A 20,493-nucleotide genomic window follows, 5' to 3' on the forward strand; every position below is an offset into this window, starting at 1 on the left:
CGATAACTTGTGTTTGTTTAGTGTTTGTTTGTTTTATTATATATCCCTGTTTTGTTTCCCTTCCCTTGTGGCAATATTGTTGTGGGTTTCATTCACCTTTTTATTTAATAAATACTATTTACTTTTGGAAAACACTTTCTTTATTTCCTGTCGGGACCTGTGCTTAAAGCACTTACTGGACAGGTTGGGTTCACAACAAAAACGGTCCAGGTATATTTGTGTTATTATTAGACTTTTGTTTGTGACAATCACACTACAGAAGGTTAACCCTTTCACTACCACACTACAAAGGTTAACCTTTCATTACCACACTACAGAAGGTTAACATTTCACTACCACTACAGAAGGTTAACCTTTCACTACCACACTACAGAAGGTTAACCCTTTCACTACCACACTACAAAGGGTTAACACTTTCACTACCACACTACAAATGTTAACCTTTCATTACCACACTACAGAAGGTTAACCTTTCACTACCACACTACAGAAGGTTAACAACCACACTACAAAGGGTTAACACTTTCACTACCACACTACAAAGGTTAACCTTTCATTACCACACTACAGGTTAACCTTTCACTACCACACTACAGACGGTTAGCCCTTTCACTACCACACTACAGAAGGTTAACCCTTTCACTATCACACTACACAGTTAACACACTACAAAGGGTTGACACGAACCTTCTGTAGTGTGGTAGTGAAAGGGTTCAATAAATAATTGTTCTCAAAAGCATGCATGTCACAACCAATAAAATACTTCTAAATCTATGTATATTCTGATTAATTTGTCATTCTGGTTGAGTCTTCGGGGTGATCCATTTACCTTCTTACCACATGTGAAAACAAATATATTTATAGTTGCCTTTGATGATAGCTTTATACGTTTTATGAAACTGCAGTGGTTGTAGGCAAAATATGATAGTTTCCTATCCTGCCAAAATCACAATTTTCACCTCACTTTGAATGGATATTTCACTTTATTATACCTTGTTAAAATGCAGCATTATTACCTCTATCTAATGTCATCTACAAAGAGCCTGACATCTGGGAGGAATGGTGGTGTTGACAGCGGACAACAGATACAGTAGTGGTCGCTAGCTTACATGTAGATGCACTCAGATAGAGGTAATAATATTGTTGAATCTTGACACTTACTACTAAAGTGAAATATCCCTTTAAGACCCTAACCCTCTGGTAGAAATACCTGCTAAAGTCAAGAGCGCGCTTGCACCAGATAATTAATGGTTGCTTTAGTTGCACTCCCATGCACCGCCATTCACAACGGCAAGAACGAACTAGTAAGCAGCACAGGGCATTTTGATTTGGAGAGACGAGGGGGAGCCCAGTGGGCTGTCCAGAGTGGATTGCTCAAATCTAATGACCTTGAATACAATTTATTCAGGCGTATGTAACTTCAGATAAGTGCAACATTATCACAGGTGACTATTTTTAGTTCCACGGGATCTATAGGGCATGATGTGTCCACGGCACGCCGTCCAATGCTTCGCCGTCGAGTTAAGGAATAGTTATAACTAAGGATGAGGTTGCCAGCTTGCACCTCTTTTCTATCAGATGGGATACATACAACGCAGTCAGAACCGCAGCTGAAAGTAACTGCGACGTTTCCGTTTTCACGACTGACTTATTATGGGATGATTGATTGAAAACTTTATCAACAGATTGCAGAATGGGTACAGTACAGTACAGCTAAATACATACAATTGTTAAGGGGATGCAGACCAGAGAAAGACTTTCGTCTTGTTTACATCAGGGTCCCCCATTTTCAATTCATCGTAGACATGATACACGACATACAGATAGACAGTACTGCTACATCTATGCTGGCGGAATGCTTGAGGCAGGCAGGCGGGCACTGGGATCCAGGTGTTGGACCGCGTCCATAGTCAACTCCACGTTATCACTATAACAACACATCAGCATTACTCGCCGACCAGCCGCTTTTTCTTTTCTTTTATAACGCAGTCCTTTTCTGTGCAACTCGACGTCGGTAGGTTTTTTCCGACTCCCTCGTTGTTGAAGCCCGTGGGAGACAGACGGAAGTTGGACGGTATTATTATTAACGCTTTTGCAGAAGTTTTACAATGAAGACCGGGGTTATTATTCTAGTCCTGGTCGCTGCGTTCACGTGTGCTGCTGCACAACAAGACGAACACAATGCTATCGTAGAGTTATTGGTGGAGACTCTGGTGAGTGTGGTGGGGCAAATATTCAGTCATGAAGGAAGCAAGCATTGGGCCATCATGCTGCCTTTTTCAACATTATTGTTGCAACGAGTAACAAATCGCAGTGCAACATTGTAATACTGAACTCCCCTCTCTCTCTCTCTCAAGGAGAAACCAGAAACTTGCTCTGTACTTTCCGCTATGGGAGACACTTTACAAATCCACTACACGGTAAGACAATGAACATATTGCCCACAGTACTTGAATAACTTCAAGCCACCCAGTTTCTGTTTATAAATACATTTATAACACATGCTAAAATGTTCAACTTGCACTAGTCACCTCACCAGTAACTCCGAAATGTTTAGCCTACTGATGTGATGACGATGATGTGGCGCGGCGCTGCACTATCTGCAAAACTTAAGCACCATGTGGAATAAACTGTATTAATTGTCCATTTACACACAGACAGGGAAACTCGCTCCGATTAGAGGCTACAATTCGTGAACCTCGAATTGCAATGACAAATAGCACGTCAACTCCGACCTACGGGGCTGTAAGGATCTGTGTGTGCAGCATATGGTTTGTTGTGTTTTATCCTATGTCTCAGAAATCGACATTCTGTGATGGGGAGGCGGTACAACACGTCAGCAAACTAGCTCCGTCAGTAGGTCAGTAGTAGTCCATGCAGCTTGTTCCCGCGGCGTAAGACTAGAGGCACCTGGATGTTTCTGTCAAATCTAGACACAGGGTGCATGTAATCCTTACCAATCACATTTATATCATTTAAACAAACTCGCTGCATTTTAATTTTAGATTAGATTCAAATGGATGCCATTATACAGCACTGCACAAGTACACTACAACGAGCCGTACTGTATTGTACCCATTCTGCAATCTGTTAATAAAGTTTTCAATCAATCAACGAAAATAAGTTTGGCATCCAACCAGAGTGCAAATGTAAGGTAAAGTGTTATAGTCATATACAATGTACAGGTGATTAAACTGGTGGATATATATAATTTATATATATATATATTTTAAAAAAGAAAAAAAGAAAAAGAAAAAAAAAAGTGTACTACTGAGTAATAATAGTGCTAATTAGATGTATGTACAATACATAGTTGTAGTATTAATATGTACAGTGATACAGGTATAAATTAAATCAAATCAAATGTATTTGTAAAGCCTGTAATCACACGTTAATGTCCCCATGGGCTGGACAAGTCTTCTTTAAACAAGTCAAGAAGAAACATCACAATAAATCAAGAACAAAAAACCCATCATGAAATCCAAAACAACACTCCCAGACATACCCTAGCGAAGGTAAGGAGAAACTCACAAAAAAAAAAAACTATAGAGGGCGGCTACGTGGTGCAGTGGGCAAGGCGCTCACCACAAATACTGGAGACGCTGGGTTCGCCTGTTCGAGGCGAGCCCAGCGCTCCACATTGCTTTCAGTTTAGCTGGTCATCCGTACTAATACACATTGGCAGTATTAGGGGGTGGGAAACTGATGGGTGGGGATCGGGCGTTGTGGACAGCAACTCCTACAGGTCGGTTGGTGCGCCTGCGCAGTAGAATCAGGAAGCGATGGGGGCGGCGCCCCTCCAAAGCGCAGACCCCTGACGCTGAAAGATCGCGCTGTGCAGGTGAAAAGATGCGACTGCTGTTACCTCGAGTATCGGAGGGGACTCGTGCTATGTATGACTTAGTCCACATTGCAGCCGGCTTGTGGGAGGCAAGAAACAGCGTTCGAGACAGGGGAGGGTTGAATTGGATGATACGAAATTGGGATGGGAGAAAAATAGAAAATGGGAGAGAAAGTGGATAAAAAAAAAAAAAACTATAGCAATAGGAAAAAAGCACAACAGGCAAAGTGGAGGAGAGAAACCTTAGAAGGGCCGTTCAAGGGGGTATAAAACAAGTATAAATACACTGTTAGTAAGTCGTACTAGCCAGCAGCATAACCAAATAGTAGGTAAAGGATAGGGCTGGAAGGTATGGTCTAAAATTTATATCACGGTATAATTTGAAGCATAGACGGTAACGGTATATATCACGGTATATTCATTTATCTTAAAATGTCTATATAATGCTTCTGAAGGGGTAAAACACTGGCAGCTATTACTGTACTTTTGTATTACTAGGACATATTTCACATAGTACAGAGGTATTTTAAGAACATTTATTGTGCAAAACTGCAATAGAAAAATGCTAAACCTTTTCTCAAGTTACTTCCATCTCTGATCTCTGAAATACAATCAAATCAAGCGGCACAAAGTGAAAATAAAAACTACAGCAGGACAGGAGGTTTCTTTCCCTCAAACAACTCAAACACAATACAACTCCAACATAACGTTAGGTTATGGCTATAACCAAGTTCTGTGAGTATTGGTGACGCTCGGCGTCACTACTGCACTGTACCTCGCTCGTGCACGCGCACTGAATAAAAAATTCCACAATGTACCTTTACATCCCAACATCCGTCTGACCACACCCCTATCAGCTTACCTTCATAAGCAGGTGTGTGGCCACCTACTCGCCTCCTTCCCAAGCTTTCACCACAAGGTGAGATCAAGGGCAGCAGCGGCGTCTGACGCCGAGCGTCACCAATACTCACAGAACTTGGTTATAGCCATAACCTAACGTTCTGTATCGTATGGCTCCGCTCTGCGTCACTACTGCACAAGGGAGGCCGAGCGAGAGCCATCGCCCGACAAATGTACCCCGCTGAGGCCCCCCACAACCATCAGATCAGGGAGGACCGAGCCCCCTCGACCCCCCCTAATGGAGGGCACCCCCCCTATTGGAGGTTCCCGGGAGGGCGACGGACCCGACCGTGCGAAGAGGCACTCAAGCAACTCAACGCACAGGATGAGCAGACCGTGGCTTGACCCCACGACTACACACACGCACAACCCGCATGCCACCCGGGAACGAATGGAAGGAACAAACTCGTTACTGCCCCCAGAATCACGGGGTCAAGAGCAAACCCAACCCCGTGGCAAGGCCGTAGCAGCGGAGCGCGAAGGAAGACCCAGACCCACCGAAGGGACTGGATCCCCTGGAAAACGGGGGCCCGGAGAGGTCAATGACGCCAGGCATCAAGACCCCACCAGGCGGTCACTTAGTGACACCGCCCCCCACATCGCCAGCGTATTCGGATCAGGCCCCTCCAAGAGCGGGCCCTTTCCCCCCAATAGCACACCGCCTGGCATACTGACCCTGCAGAACAGGCAGTCAGCACGACCGTAAACACTCAAAGGTTAACCAACGGAAGCAGGCAGCGTACCGGGGAAACCAGGCAACAGGCCGTAACCCGAGCCTGGAGCACTGCGGACGAGACAGGCGCCAAAAGAGTCAGCTGAAAACAGCCGCCCCGGCGGAAGGGGCGTATGCTGGCGTTGTTGATCACCATGACAAAGCCTCCTTTAAAAACCCCCACCCAGAGGGGTTGAGGCAGAGAAGGCTGACATGATTGGCAGACGTCATGAACGTGCAGGGGCACACTCAACCGGACAACCCGGGAGTTGACACTGCTCCAACACACCAGGGAACCAACCACCATGTCGTTACCCTATGCGGTGGTTGTTCCTATAACCCCTCAGGAAAAACTCCAAAACACACCTGCGGGTGTCATACGGTACAAGTGTTGCAGTTTTTCAAAAAAGGGGGTTATTCCAGGCCTACGGGTCGACGAACATTACTTCGGACCGGGCCCGGCGGCACGGGAAGCACAGAGTTACCAGAGGAGGTCCAAGACCACCCCAACAGCCCCCTCCACGCCACGCGTGAGAGAGGAGCGAAATGAATGGAGAACCAGCCCCAAGCACACCGCCCTTGGTATTCCCAGGCGGTCTCCCAACCAAGTACTAACCAGGACCAAACCAGCGTAGCGGCCGAGATCGAACCAGATCGGGCGTGTACAGGTTGGCATGGCCGTAAGCCATTACGACAGTGCAGAGTACAATATGTACCCAACAAGGGTCTCCATAGCGCCTAACCCTGCGACACCCGGATCGACCTGGCATTTTCCCCCCCGAAAAAAGCACAAGTCCCTCAGGGTACCAGAACAGCAGATCTGCATCCCCGGCGGACAACGGGTTTAACTGACCTGGACCAGCGTGACCAGAACCAGTCCCGTGCCCTAACCACGCCGATATGCCTACTCCAGGAGAAGGGGCAGATATGCGTGTTGATCTTAAAACATGAAAAGAAGGCGCCACCCAGACGGTCGGTGCGAACCGCGCCTGGTGGCCCACCCCAAGGGCGTGAGACCCCTCTACATATGTTCAGATCCATTCCGTCATCATCCCCCAGATATGAACGAGAATCCGTCGATAACCAATACAGGTCGTCGGAAGAGGAAAAAACCTCCATCCCAGTTGCTTTATAAAAACGCTGTTTTAACCACAAGCAACCAAGGCGTGCTAGTCACCCGCCTGATCTTCAACAGAACACCCCGAGCTAGCACTTAACGTGCGTCGGGACACAACCACATCAATGAACAGGCTATTTAGACCTTTCAGTGAATCCCCAAGGCGCCCAGGGGAACGACAAGAGGGGTGTGGTGCTTCCTAAACTCCAACTCTTTTTAATAAAAAAGAAGGAAGCACCAACAGTATGAATCCCAGTCTACACAGCCGAGGGTAAAAACTGTTTATATTTTTACATCCAGTCACCCCTTCCACAGAGGATTTAGATCGAAATTCCCCAGAAAGCCTTCCCATGTAAGTCGTAGAATGAAAAAGCCATGGCAACTGCGAGTCACGTGACCAACTGACTCAAGTTACACATAAAATCGAGCGTAGCGGACCCGTAAGTCCTACGCTCTAACCCGACACTTTGACACCACAGACCTTACGTAAAGATCTAACTCACGGAAGCCATCGTCATAGCAACGTAACGTACGCTATGACGGGGGAAACCCCACACACAACTCCTGTTTGTAATAGGAGCATAGTCAGGACAACCCCCCCCCCCCCCCAGCCAAGGCGTTTAACGGCTTGGCCCGACTGGCCCAACAGGAGATGAGAAAACCCATTCGACCAATCAAGTGGGAAGGAGGGGTTTATTCGGCACCCCCTCACAAAACCCTTCCCCCTGCACACAATAACAACTGTAGCATATGAAAACCTTTGGTAGAAAGCCAATGAATAGCGCAAGCTAATACAATGCATGCTACCCACAGAATGTGAACAGGGTTTACAACAAAACCAAGTTGTGTGCGTGTGTGAATCCTACACCCGCATTCCATGTTGTACATAGAAAAACACTGATAGAGAGTATAACGGCTAGGCCGTGGAACGTGTGTATACGAGCATTACTGCAACTAACACAACAGTGTTGTAGTTCAACATTACTTCGTGTGTAAGCAACAGACCATACAACCAGCTTCTACCTGCATGTGGAGCGTCAGGCCGAGATAGAAACCCTTCTATAACCGAGTGAATGCTGCAGACCTTGCTTTAATCTCATAACACGAACGTAACTCATCCATCAATGTATACCAATGTAGATTCACACTTTTCAACCTCATCATATTTTGGTGAAGAAACACACAGTTTGTTTAACCAAAAAATACAGTCCCTCTTTAGGGGACTTTTTATTTAATCAACAAATAATATGAGAGGGGAGCGGTAAACAGTGGGGACCGCATGGGGAAAAAAGTCACTGTCTAGCAGCGTCTGCTGCCTCGAGCCGCTCGGGCTTTGCCACCCCGAGAAGCCCCGGAGGGACGGTAGGCAATCGGTTGCTGGTCTCGTCGATCCCTACCGTCTAGCGGCACGGTGGTGTAGTGGTTAACACTGTCGCCTCACAGCAAGAAGGTCCAGGGTTCGATTCCCGCTTGGGGACCAGGTTTCCATGATGCCAGGTACCCAGGTGGGGTATCTCCCAGGCCTTTCTGTGTGGAGTTTGCATGTTCTCCCCATGCTCGCAAGGGTTTCCCCCCCGATAAGATAAACCCAATGGAAAAACATGCACAACAACAGATCGCTAACGCTGTGGCGTCCTTGACGAAGACGGACAGGAGCACTTGGATTGGTCCCCTGGCGCGGCTCACGTTGACGCCTGTCTGCTCCCGGCTGCCCTTGGGGGGGAAGGACGACGGGATGGGTTAATCGCAGAGACAAATCGCATCTGCGATCCTAAAGAGACAATGCATGCGTGTGTGTTCCGGTGTGTGTGCTAAACTAACCGCTGTGTGTACCACTAAAACATTGAGTGTCGTTGCATGCTGAATAAAAACCTCTGCAACAGGTCCTGCATTATATATTATTACCTCCGGTCGTAGATGGGCCGGCTACAGCAGCAGCACGTCTCTCCTCCTGGCCTTCGTCGACGGGCCAGCAGTGGCGATGGAGGCATTGGCAGCCACGGCGGAGGAACCTCGACGACGCGGAAGCCTTCTGACTCCACCGGCGATGACGGGAGGCGGAAAATGGGGTTGGAGCACGGATCTCTCCTCTGCCATCTCTCTGCATGTTGAGGTCATCAGCTGCAGGGCCTTCCCGAATAGTCCAGCATCGGAGAGGGTGGCCATCAGAAGAGGAGACCTCTTCTTCTCCGGCACACGGGCCTGCTCCAGCCAAAGGTGGCGCTGGATCAGAGTAGCCAGGGCGCGCACTTTCCCAGAGGCTATGGCCTGCACCTGGGTCAGATGCAGGACGGCTCCTGCCGCCTGGGTGAGCTGATCATGTTGTACCTCCGACCGCTCCGTGCCGCCCGTCATTATCCCGGATACAAATCTAGCCAGCTGTGCGATGTTAGACGCAGCAGCCAGCGATTGTGTACCCGCGATGAATGACTGGTCACTCCAATACGCCAACCGCCTAGCCGATCTTCCTTGGAGAACCGGCTTGCATAACGGCTCCCACACCACATCCGGACAGAGGAGAGCGGCCATCGGCCTATCAAGCCGTGGCACACCCTCTCTCATACCTTCAACCAAACCCACCACCCGCATAACTGATACGTAGGCGGGAGTGAGGCCCATGATGTGGGACACCACCTGGCCCCGATGAACATAGGCCCCCATTGAGGGGAAAAATGGGTAGACAACGTCCACCCCTCTCACCGGGCGACGCTGCCAGAGATGACCTATTAAATCATCGGGGACAGGAGCAGGCAGTGGCTGCGGCAGCGGCACGCCGTTTGCAGCGGCCGCCACCGCCATAAGCTCGGGGAACAAAGCCCGCAGTTCCCCCTGCAGACTTTCCTCCACCGAACCCGCATCCCTCACATGCAGCAGGCTGCGACTGGTTAAGGAGCCACAGTCTGATGTGGCTGATAGTAGGGCATCCTGCTGAAGAGGCCGAGGGGTTTCCCCGACATCCTCGAACAAGGCGCCCCAAGGAGACATATCACCCCCCTCCAGTGTTACCTGGATGGGTGGGATATTCGTCTCTACTGGGCCTTCAAACAAGAACCCGTCCGCCTCTACCATGCAATCCTCTGTTTCCATTGGACAGCTAGAGACCGACGCATCCTCGCTGGTCTCCAGCAATTCCCCAAACCCAGGCCGTTCACGTCTGCAGGACACCATCTTGCGACGGGACCGAGCAGACGCAAAAAGCTTGCGTCTCAAATCCTCCGGAACCAACGGAACCGGCCGTTCAACAACGGACGATTCCCCGGAACCAGAGCCAGGACCAGGCCATCGCAGAGTCGACGGCACCGGTGCACTGGCTCCTCGGAGAGGCAAACTACCCATCGGATGCCTACCGGGCGTGGCTGCCGACCACGAACGCGGCAACAGCCCTGCACCAGAACGCACGACGGAGGCGGGAATGGAGAACCGCTGGTGAAGAGTGGTTCTACGACTCTCCGAAGTAGACATTATGACTTAGATTTTTCTCTTGAATATTTATGAGAGAAGAAAAAAATAAGCACAATGTAAACTCGTCTCAACTTTCTTCAACTAGCAACCTCGTCAAGTGGGGATCTACCGAAGGCACTTCCTTGTGGTGAAAGCGAAGAAGGAGGCAAGTAGGTGGCCACACACCTGCTTATGAAGGTAAGCTGATAGGGGTGTGGTCAGACGGATGTTGGGATGTAAAGGTACATTGTGGAATCTTTTATTCAGTGCGCGTGCACGAGCGAGGTACAGTGCAGTAGTGACGCCGAGCGGAGCCATACGATACAGAACTTAACTTTAGTGTACATGTTTTACAACATAGAGAGAGAGAGAGTGTGTGATGTAATAGGTTTGAGTTTGAGGTTTGAGCTTCCTAAGATGTTTGTAAATCCAAATAACAAACAAATAAACACCAGGATTTGTCAACACAGAAACGGGAGCAGCCCCGATGGATAAAGCGATATAAAGAAACGAATAGCCAAATAAATGTGAAGTTATCTTTGAACCTCTGTTGTCAAGCCTCGTCAATATAACTAGGGATGCCCGATCGATCGGCCAGCGATCGGTATCGGTATATTTATATATATATATATAAAACATGATCCAATTCCAGCGGAGTTCTCACTCGCTGACTTCTCTCTCATGCGTACCTTTCACCCAAATCTAATCTGAACAACCGTTGCGTTGATTGGTTGGTTAGTGAATGGGGGCGGGGCTGTCATAGAATAATATTGGTCCCGCAGGCAGGAAATCTATCCTCGAGTTAACGTAATTTATACAAATGGAAGTATTGATTTCGCCGTAACGAATCATTAAAAAAATATACCGTTAACACTTTCAGTGCCGGCCGTGTTTTCCTTTTTACCCCGTTGAATGCCACCATCCACGGCCAATGTTAACGTTAATATCGCCTAATCTATGTTTTAAATTATGGCTATGTGTCTAATCTGCCCGTCGCTTATCAAATACTCATTTTCCAGTCAACATTGGCAAGGCAGATTGTATTTTTAACGCTTCATTTCCGTTTGATAGCATTTTGAAAATCACCCGTTTTCCGGGGAAAAAACAACCCATGCCTATGATAATCGCCTTTTACTGGAATATTCCAGAACGTTGTCATTTGTCGGCCTATTTATGAATTGTTTTCAAATAAACGCTAGATGATCGATAGTATATGTGTGCGCACGCACGCTCGTGCCGTGCGCTGATAATCGCTGCTCTTATTTCCTCATGGCTTTTACAGTCAAAACAGCCATATCACATATCACATAAACGCTTATATCTCTGTGAAAACGAGTCTGATTATCCTAACACTGATAACATAGATTCCTTACCTGAGGTCAGATGGTATCCAAATGGTTTATTCCAATTTCCGATCGCCATTTGAAAAAATCGATAAATGTATTGATCCATCGTGTGTACAGTATAACACATGATCCGCGCGGCTCAGAGGCTCCAGAATGAACTCTGGTAGACCCCGGCTGCATCAGTGAGAAGTAAAATGTGGAGTCAGAAATCCGTTCTCCCATTCACTTTCATTGAGTCCATTCCAAAAGGGTGATTTACCATCTGGGAGACGATAGGGGGCGCTTTTTTCACATCTGAGCGCCAGCGGTCCCTGGATCTCCAATGGTAGGCTTGCGTGATGCAATATGATTTCAGATCGCTAATAAAAAAATAAAAATAAATACCAGAGAATACTCGTGACCGTGGCATTCAACGGTCGGGGCGTAAACCAGAGAAAAGCTGTGAGTGGCACTCAAAGTGTTAACGTTAGCTGGCTGGCTACAACGAATTCTCACAAGCTGGCATAGTAAAATATCAACACCAGCTATGGGTATACTGTTTACTAAATTGTGGAGGATTTTAATCGTCAAGGTAAGAGGATTTGAAGGCGTATGCTATGGAAGTCCCCTGCGGCTCCACTTTGTTGAAATGTACATAATATGGGCTATAGGATATGTCATGACAAACCAATTACATAATCCAACATATGTGTAAGAAACTAACATATTCCAGTTAAAAGACATAAAAATAATAAATACAATACATGTGCTCTTGCTCGCTCTTCGCTCTTTCCTTCCCCTCCCCCCCCCCCCCCCCCCCCCCCCCTCAGGACCCCCACTTGGACTATACATCCACTATTTCATTTAACATCAGAAAATTACAAGTTTATATGCTTCCCTTTATCTTCTCCACCACAGCTACCCAGACTGCTATGCTGGCTTCATTAACACCTAAAATGCATGCAGTGGATGACTGTGCAGTGGATGACTGTTTAATGTTTTCAAATGTTTGTATCTGATATTGTTCTGGACAGGGCAAACTTCTGGATGGCAAGTTGATCGACTCATCGCTATCCAGGGACCCACTTGTTGTTGAGCTGGGGAAGAGAACGGTTATGGCTGGTAAATTTACAGTTTACAACTTACATTCATTTTAGGTAAGGTTAGGTAAGGTACATTCGGTTTAGCCAAGATGCAATATGTCATGTTTGTCCCTATGACTCCCATTCATTATAGCCATGACGAAATGTTGGTGATATTTGAGTGGTGATTACCAGAGAACCAAACCATGCATGGGTTTTTGGTTCATATGCTGCATTCCAGACATGTCAGAGATTCCTACTAGGACAAATGCAATAGAATGACCCTTCAAGTTGCATTCAAATTAGAAAACTTGGCATCAGGGGCGTTTTTAGGGTTAGAAAACATTGGGGGCTTCAGAAATACGCACTTTTAGAGTAATTAGAGATGAATACTGAATAACTAGAATCATTAGAGGTTCTCAAAGTGAGGTCCAGGTCCATGAGAGGGATCTGGGCAGTCCCCATAGAAAATTCAAAGTTAACAGGACCAAATCATCAGTTTCTTATTTATTTATTTAACCTTTATTTAGCCAGATAAAACATTGATCTGGTCCAAGAAGCTCCAACAGGAGTACAAATATTCATATATACACATATATACACATATATATATATATATATATATATATATATATATATATATATATATATATATATATATATATATATATATATATATATATATATATATATATATAATATATATACATATACTGTACATACATACACACATATACACCAATAACAAAATAAAAACACAGTTAAGAATCATACACATAAGCAAATAAACAAACAAACAAACATATGCACAGCCTATGTACAAAAGAAATAAACAGTTCATCTCTAGTCTTTACAGTTTTCTTCAATTGCATAAACACTCAAATCAAAAGTATTACACAATTATCAAAACCTTACACTCAAGGAGCAAAATATAGGCCCAGATTTGCACCCCTACAATGTCAGCCTCACACTTTTTGCAAAACAATACACACAGTGATTTGCAAAACACTAAACACACTTGCATTACATTAGACACAGAATGTCAAATTACCACACATATGAGCCAATTGGTTAAACACAGCCATCAGATGCACAAACACACCATTGCTTAATTGTAGATACACCAATCAGGTTTAAGCACTATAAAAATGCAGCAGGTGAGTTCACCTGTCTTCAACCAAAATGGAAGGAGAGTGAAGTACTGTACACAGAGAATGTGAAAATATACAATACATCCACCAAACACTACACAAGACAACCAATGATGCAGACTGATGAAAATATACATTTTCTCCCATTTTCCCAAATCAGTCAACATGGAGAATCACAACAAAAAATGATCTTGCCAGATCCAGCTAGGCAAAGAGATAATGTCTAGTATTTTCTGTTTACATTTTTTCAATTTTCTTTTTGTTTTACTGTAATTTTAACCTGTACTGGATACAGTATTTTATGTTTGTCTGATATTTGCTGAGCTTACAGTGTTATGCACATAGTAGCATGAAAACTGGGACATGTATTGTTGTGATTCTCCATGTTGAAATGTTGACTGATTTGGTTATATGGAGAGAACATTTATATTTTCATCAGTCTGCATCATTGATTTGGGTATATGGAGAGAAAATGTAATTTTTTTCATCAGTCTGCATCATTGATTTGGGTATATGTAGATAAATAAATTATATTTTCATCACAGCATTGGTCTTGTGTAGTGTATTTATTGTATATTTGCACATTCTCTGCATACTTCACTTACAGTACTCTAATCACTGAGAAGTAGAATTGCTAAATGTGTTTTAGGTTAAGCACAGCAGTGTGTGTAACTGGTTCAAACAGAATTAAGTCATATGAAACAAAATGTAGTTTTTATAAATTAGTGTATGGTTTTGACAAGTGTTTAATTTAGCAAAGGATCTGATGTGTTCTGATAATTGTGTGTGTGGTTGTGCTAATTGTGTGTTTTGAAACACCGGGCCCCGTTTTCAAAATCATGCTTAGGCAATCGAAAAAAAACTGTATTGTGTGTTTCATTACATACATATGTTTCAGTCTTCTCATAAAAAAAAGATTCAATTTTTGGGTCTTTTCCTGCCTTTGGTCCGCTTTGCATTCACATCTCAAATGAACCGCAGCAGGGTTCACTTGCAAGAGTTCACACCACCCCAAACTAGGGATGGGTATCGTTAGGATTTTATCGATACTACTACTCTTATCGATACTGCTTAACGGTTCGGTACTTTACCGATACTCTTATCGGTTCTTTTAGATTATTATTTAAGTATATTTAAATTTTTTTTAAAATTATAAATTATTATTTGAACGGCTTAAGGCTATATCTGTACTTGATATTTGTTTGTTGTGTTGCATATTTGAAATAAACTTCAATCAAATCAAACCCCCGGCCCCCTCTTAAAAAACAAAAACCTGTGTTTAACCTGGCCATCTATAAAACATCATGCTAAAACTGTGAAACAAATGTCCTACTCCCCTAAAGAAAGAAATACATAGCAAACATGACTCAGTTATGCAATAGTGCTGCTGCTTTTTATTTTGTTAAAATCTTTTAGTTAATAAGACTACAAAATGACTACAACGATTTCACGACGTTTTCCTGTCCACGCCGGAAGTGCATCGGATACCTACCTTAACGTTACATTTTCAACAACGGAACAGATTGTTGCTAATTAAACACTTCATGGAAACGGAGTAACGTTAACGCTATGTCGAGTTCATACGTGTAGTGTAGTATGAACTCGGCGAGTCGGCATAACGTTAACGTTAGTCAGTTTCAGTGTTGCTGGATGGTATACTCTATTAGCTCCGTAGCTAACGTAGCTAGCCACGTTAACGTTTAAATGTTCAACAACAGAACAGATTGCTGCTAATTAAACACTTCATGGAAACGGATTAACGTTATCGCTATGTCGAGTTCATAGGTGTAGTGTAGTATGAACTCGGCATAACGTTAACGTTAGAGTGTACCATCCAGCAACACTGAAACTGACTACTAGCTCCGTAGCTAGCCACGGACAGGCACCTCCAGTCCCTACCCGTGTATGTGTGAGTGGCTCGCGACAAGTGTGTGTAATGGCTTGCTGCGGCTCGCTTCTCGTGCAGAGACAGAGAGAGGATCGTTCGCAACTTTTAAATAATAATAATAATAATAATTTCTCTAGAGTATCGATAGCAGTACCGAGGGCGTCGGAGCTTATAAATACTCCGGTATTTTCTAATATAGTACCGGTTCCCGTTCAAAACCGGGGTCCGGGGGGCATCCCTACCCCAAACCAACCGGACTATCCGAGGAAATGAACCAGGGTTTGATTAAAGCTTATTATAGGACACTGGACATGGGTATGGATGGCTCCAGGTGCTGCTGCGTTAAAGTGCACATCTTCAATATCTGTACTATTTAAAACTTAAAAGCACAGTGCAGGACACACTCAAAGGTTATCGCACCTCAGAGATGGCAGTGGACATGTATGACAGGACAAAGGCCATATGTAATGGCCTTTGGATTGAGGAACATACTACCAGCCAAAGGAGGAAGCAGAAAAGGATGGACGAGTATGTAGTTGAGTCATCTTGTGGCACAAGCTCAGACCTCAGCTCAGAGACTGTTCTATCCAGTCGTCGACAGAATGCTGCAAGAGCTTGAGAGCAGGTTCTCATGAGTTGGATAACAACTTATGAGAGGCATACAGGCATGTTATCCAGCCTCAGACCAGTTTCTCTCAGTGGAATTGCTGCACCCCCTCGCCACACATTACAATATCCAACTACTGCCAGAGGAGATCACAGTTGCAAAGTGTTTCCTGGTCAGGACAGGCAGAGATGCAGTCCCTACTATCCAAAGTGTCTTTTCCCTCCTGGATGATGATAATAATAATAATAATAATAATAATAATAATAATAATAATAATAATAATAATAATAATAATAATAATAATAATAATAATAATAATAATAATAATAATAATAATAATAATAATGCATTTGATTTATAAGGCGCCTTTCAGGACACTAAAAAAAAAAGTCCACAAATCGGTGAATGAAAAAATTATAGGATCAAATGAAAACTACTTACTAAAAATGGATGTTTAAAAGTACTAAAAACCAACAAAAAATACCAAACACTAACAAACATTCAGCACAGACAATGGGAATGCTGACATAAAAAAAAAAAAAATGATTTTTTTTTTTTTTTTTTTAGGTCCGGGGCTAGGAGAAAAACATCCGGGGCTAAACCCCCGGAAGCCCAGGGCTAACGACGCCACTGTTGGGCATGATTTTTCAACTCAGATTTTCAGAGATTTCAGTTATTTATCTTATATGGACTGTATTTATATAACAGCTTTTTATCCAAAATGGTTTACAACTCATGTCTCATGTTCACCCATACACTCACACACAGATGGCAGTTAGAGGTTAAGTGTCTTGCTCAATGACACCTCCGACACACTGCCGGCAGGAGCCGCAATTGAACCGGGAACCTTCAGATTACAAGACGACTGCTCTGTCTACTGAGCCACTGTCGCCCCCTCTGACATGCACCGTTAGACAACAACACTGGTGTTAACATGTTTGCAAACTTTAGGATACATTTCTTTAGCACAATTCTCAACATAAAAATACAGCTGTAATTAATTTCAGTTTCTCTGCCTCGTTTGTTAGTGCTCAAAAACTAGCTACACAAACTCCCATGAGTGAGTGTCCCATGTTTCTCCTGAGGTTTTTTTCCAGCCAGACCCTTGGAACTCTGGAGTTTAAAAACAAAAATAATTATTATTATTATGACCACCTTGCAATTTCCTACTTGGATGTTCTGAATGGAACAGAGCATTCAATTATGGCTAAAGAACCATCTGATAATCACACAGGGAGGGGGAATTATCCTTTAAATGTGTAGATAACTCAGGCCTGTTGCTTGTAGTGTATGTGTGCTTACTCTGCTATTTGATTGTTGTTTTGGTGTGTTCTGTTATTTTTTTTAACATGTGATGTTCTTATCAGGTCTGGAACAGAGCTTGGTCGGTGTTTGTGAAGGGTAAGTTAAAAGTGCAGTGTGAGTGGAAAACCTTCAGCAAAATGCACTGTGATTAGCCACATTATGCACTGTGATTAGCGACATTATGCACTGTGATTAGCCACATTATGCACTGTGATTAGCCACATTATGCACTGTGATTAGCCACATTATGCACTGTGATTAGCTACATTATGCACTGTGATTAGCTACATTATGCACTGTGATTAGCTACATTATGCACTAGGGGTGGGGGGAAAATCGATACGTAGCAGTATCGCGATACTTTGCGCGGCGATACTGTATCGATACAGGGACGCCAAGTATCAATATTTAATTATTCATTAAAAAAAAGAAATTGTATAAGGAAGTTGCATTGTTCATTTCAATACCTGTAATAGTACAGTAGTCCACACACACACATGTGCATTCAGTTAAGTTGGAATATGACTGTAATACAAACAGTTCAGTTTGTCAGGTACATGCAACACAGATTACAGTGTTTACATCTGTCTGCTTGAGAAAATACCATGTTCTGCAATAAAAATGATTTAAGTGAGATGAACAGACTGAACTTTATTGTATTAGATAAAACATGTTGACAAATAATAAATGAAATTTGATTAAAATAAAAAATGTAAACCGCCATATTAATATCGTATCGCGATATATTTAGTATCGCGATACTATCGTATCGTGATGCAAGTATCGTATCGTGAGGTCTCCGACGATTCCCACCCCTATTATGCACTGTGATTAGCTACATTATGCACTGATTAGCTATATTATGCACTGTGATTAGCTACATTATGCACTGATTAGCTATATTATGCACTGTGATTAGCTACATTATGCACTGTGATGAGCTACATGTGACTGAAACACCTGAGCAACACATTTACACATTTTATGTGAATGCTTCTGTATTTTCCAGACAAAAAATAAAAACCACCATTCCGCCACACCTGGCATATGGAAAGAAAGGATACCCTCCGACTATTCCAGGTACAAAACACACACACAGGCACATTACTACTGGTATGCTAGTGACATTCCATAGCCCCTTACCACAGCCTTAATCCTTACCACTACACACCTAAACTTACACCTATCTGAAATCTAACCTCTAACCCTAAAATGATTTGTTCTAAAGTTAAAGGAACACACCAACATTATGGGAAATGCACATACCGTCTTCTCCGGAGTCAGATAAGAAGATAGATACTGATTTCCTCTCCACTAGCCTAGCTTAAAACTCTGGGAGAGGTGTTTTTCAGCCAACGGCTAGGCTAGCTGAGTCAGATCCACTTGGCATTAGTTTTTGCTAAGCTAGGCTAGCTTGCAACCGGACAGCATTCTACCGAATGCACAGAGAGAGGAAATTGGTATCTATCTTCTTGTCCGACCCTGGAGAAGACAGTAAGCGCATTTCCCATGATGTTGTTGTGTTCCTTTAACGACCGACCAAGATGTCACTTTCCTCAAATGTGCTCACTTCTGTCCAAAACTCAAATCAAACTTGTCCTCACAAGCATAATAATACAAGTGTACACACACAAACACACACATAGAGCTTGACCAAAAGAGTTCACATTTTTGGAACGTTTTCTCGCTCACAATTCTATCTTAGATTTCTACCACTCTATAGTTTTCACTATAGAATCAGACTCTTATATCTTAATTACACGGCTTTCACCAGCAGCGATCGAGGCACCATCATCGTTAACCCTTTCACTACCACACTACAGAAGGTTAACCCTTTCACTACCACACTAGACGGTGTGGTAGTGAAAGGGTTTTTTAACCTTCTGTAGTGTTGTAGTGAAAGGGTTATAACCCTTTGTCGTGTGCCGGTGAAAGGGTTAACCTTCTGTATTGTCGCAGTGAAAGGGTTAACCCTTTGGTAGTGTGGTAGTGAAATGGTTAAGAGCTTGACCAAAAGAGTTCTCCTCCCCTTAGGCGACGCCGTTCTGGAGTTCGAGGTGGAGGTGGTTTCCCTGACCCCACAGACCCCGTGGCAGAGGATGATCAACGATGTGTTCCCGCTGCTCTGTCTGGGCCTGGTCCCCACTCTGCTGGGCCTGGTGGGCCTCTACCTCTACAGCAAGGCCAGCAGCCAGCGGGGCGGCAAGAAGCCCAAGGACAAGAAGATCAAGAAGAAATGAGCAAAAGAGGCAACAACTATTTAAATAAAAAGAAAATGTAAAAAAAAAAGAGTATTGTGTATCGTAACGTCCCTTTTGTTTATTTGACAACCGTACCATACACGCCATTCAAAAGGTGCAACGAGACGAGATCGAAAAGCTTCTCACCAAAAAGATGTAAATAATACGTAATTCTTCTTCTTCAAGCGTTTACATTTCAACCCGTCAAGAAGATCACATGTAATAAAAGCAAACATCATAGGAAGTGTCGAGGGTGTGATCCAGGGCCAGACCTAGCACATTTGGTGCCCTGGGCAAGCTTCACCCCTAGTGACCTCCCTGGCAAAACATTTGATGTCAAAATATCGGTTGCGGATATAGAAGGGGACCACAAAATAAAAAATGATATATATATATGTTTGTTGTTGTTGCTGGGCACAGTTTTTGCAACCTATGTGGTCGATAGGAAGCTCCATCCCTGGTGTTCTGTGTCCACAGGTACTACAGTGTGTGCTGCACTAGTGTGTGCTGCACTAGTGTGTGTTGCACTACAGTGTGTGTTACGTATTACTTTCACATGGTGGAGGGATACTTACTGTCTGTGGTGCATATTCACATTGTGGTAGTAGTGTGTTGTCACTAATGGGTGGTTTGATTGACACACTGTTTCCTTTCTGTTGTCTTTTGGCTTGTTTAAAATGGCCGCTTTTCTAATTTGACACAGGTGCACACCCTACAAGAGCAGAGTGCAGGCAGCAGATCTCAGTTATATATCGCATAGCGTCTATTGCAATACTCTTCATATCCAGTATTGAACTGAAATAAATTCTCACATGTACCTTTACATACCATCATCTGTCTGGCCACACCCCCATCTGCTACCTACATAAGCAGGGGTGTGGCCA

At 44.0% G+C, this 20,493-nt stretch overlaps 1 protein-coding gene across 1 annotated transcript; it reads left to right on the plus strand.

Annotated features, from left to right (window-relative positions):
* Positions 1-1,779: 1,779 nt before the first annotated feature.
* fkbp11 (FKBP prolyl isomerase 11) lies at positions 1,780-19,879 on the plus strand. The gene is made up of 6 exons (XM_084317215.1): positions 1,780-2,213; positions 2,358-2,420; positions 12,371-12,458; positions 17,432-17,465; positions 18,379-18,449; positions 19,404-19,879. Exons 1-6 carry the CDS (start codon positions 2,109-2,111, stop codon positions 19,607-19,609), a joined length of 567 nt encoding a protein of 188 aa, XP_084173341.1. The 5' UTR covers positions 1,780-2,108; the 3' UTR covers positions 19,610-19,879.
* The last annotated feature ends 614 nt before the right edge of the window (positions 19,880-20,493 follow it).

The sequence above is a fragment of the Notolepis coatsorum genome, assembly GCF_963971535.1.
Source record: "Notolepis coatsorum genome assembly, chromosome: 6".
Lineage (NCBI taxonomy): Eukaryota > Metazoa > Chordata > Actinopteri > Aulopiformes > Paralepididae > Notolepis > Notolepis coatsorum.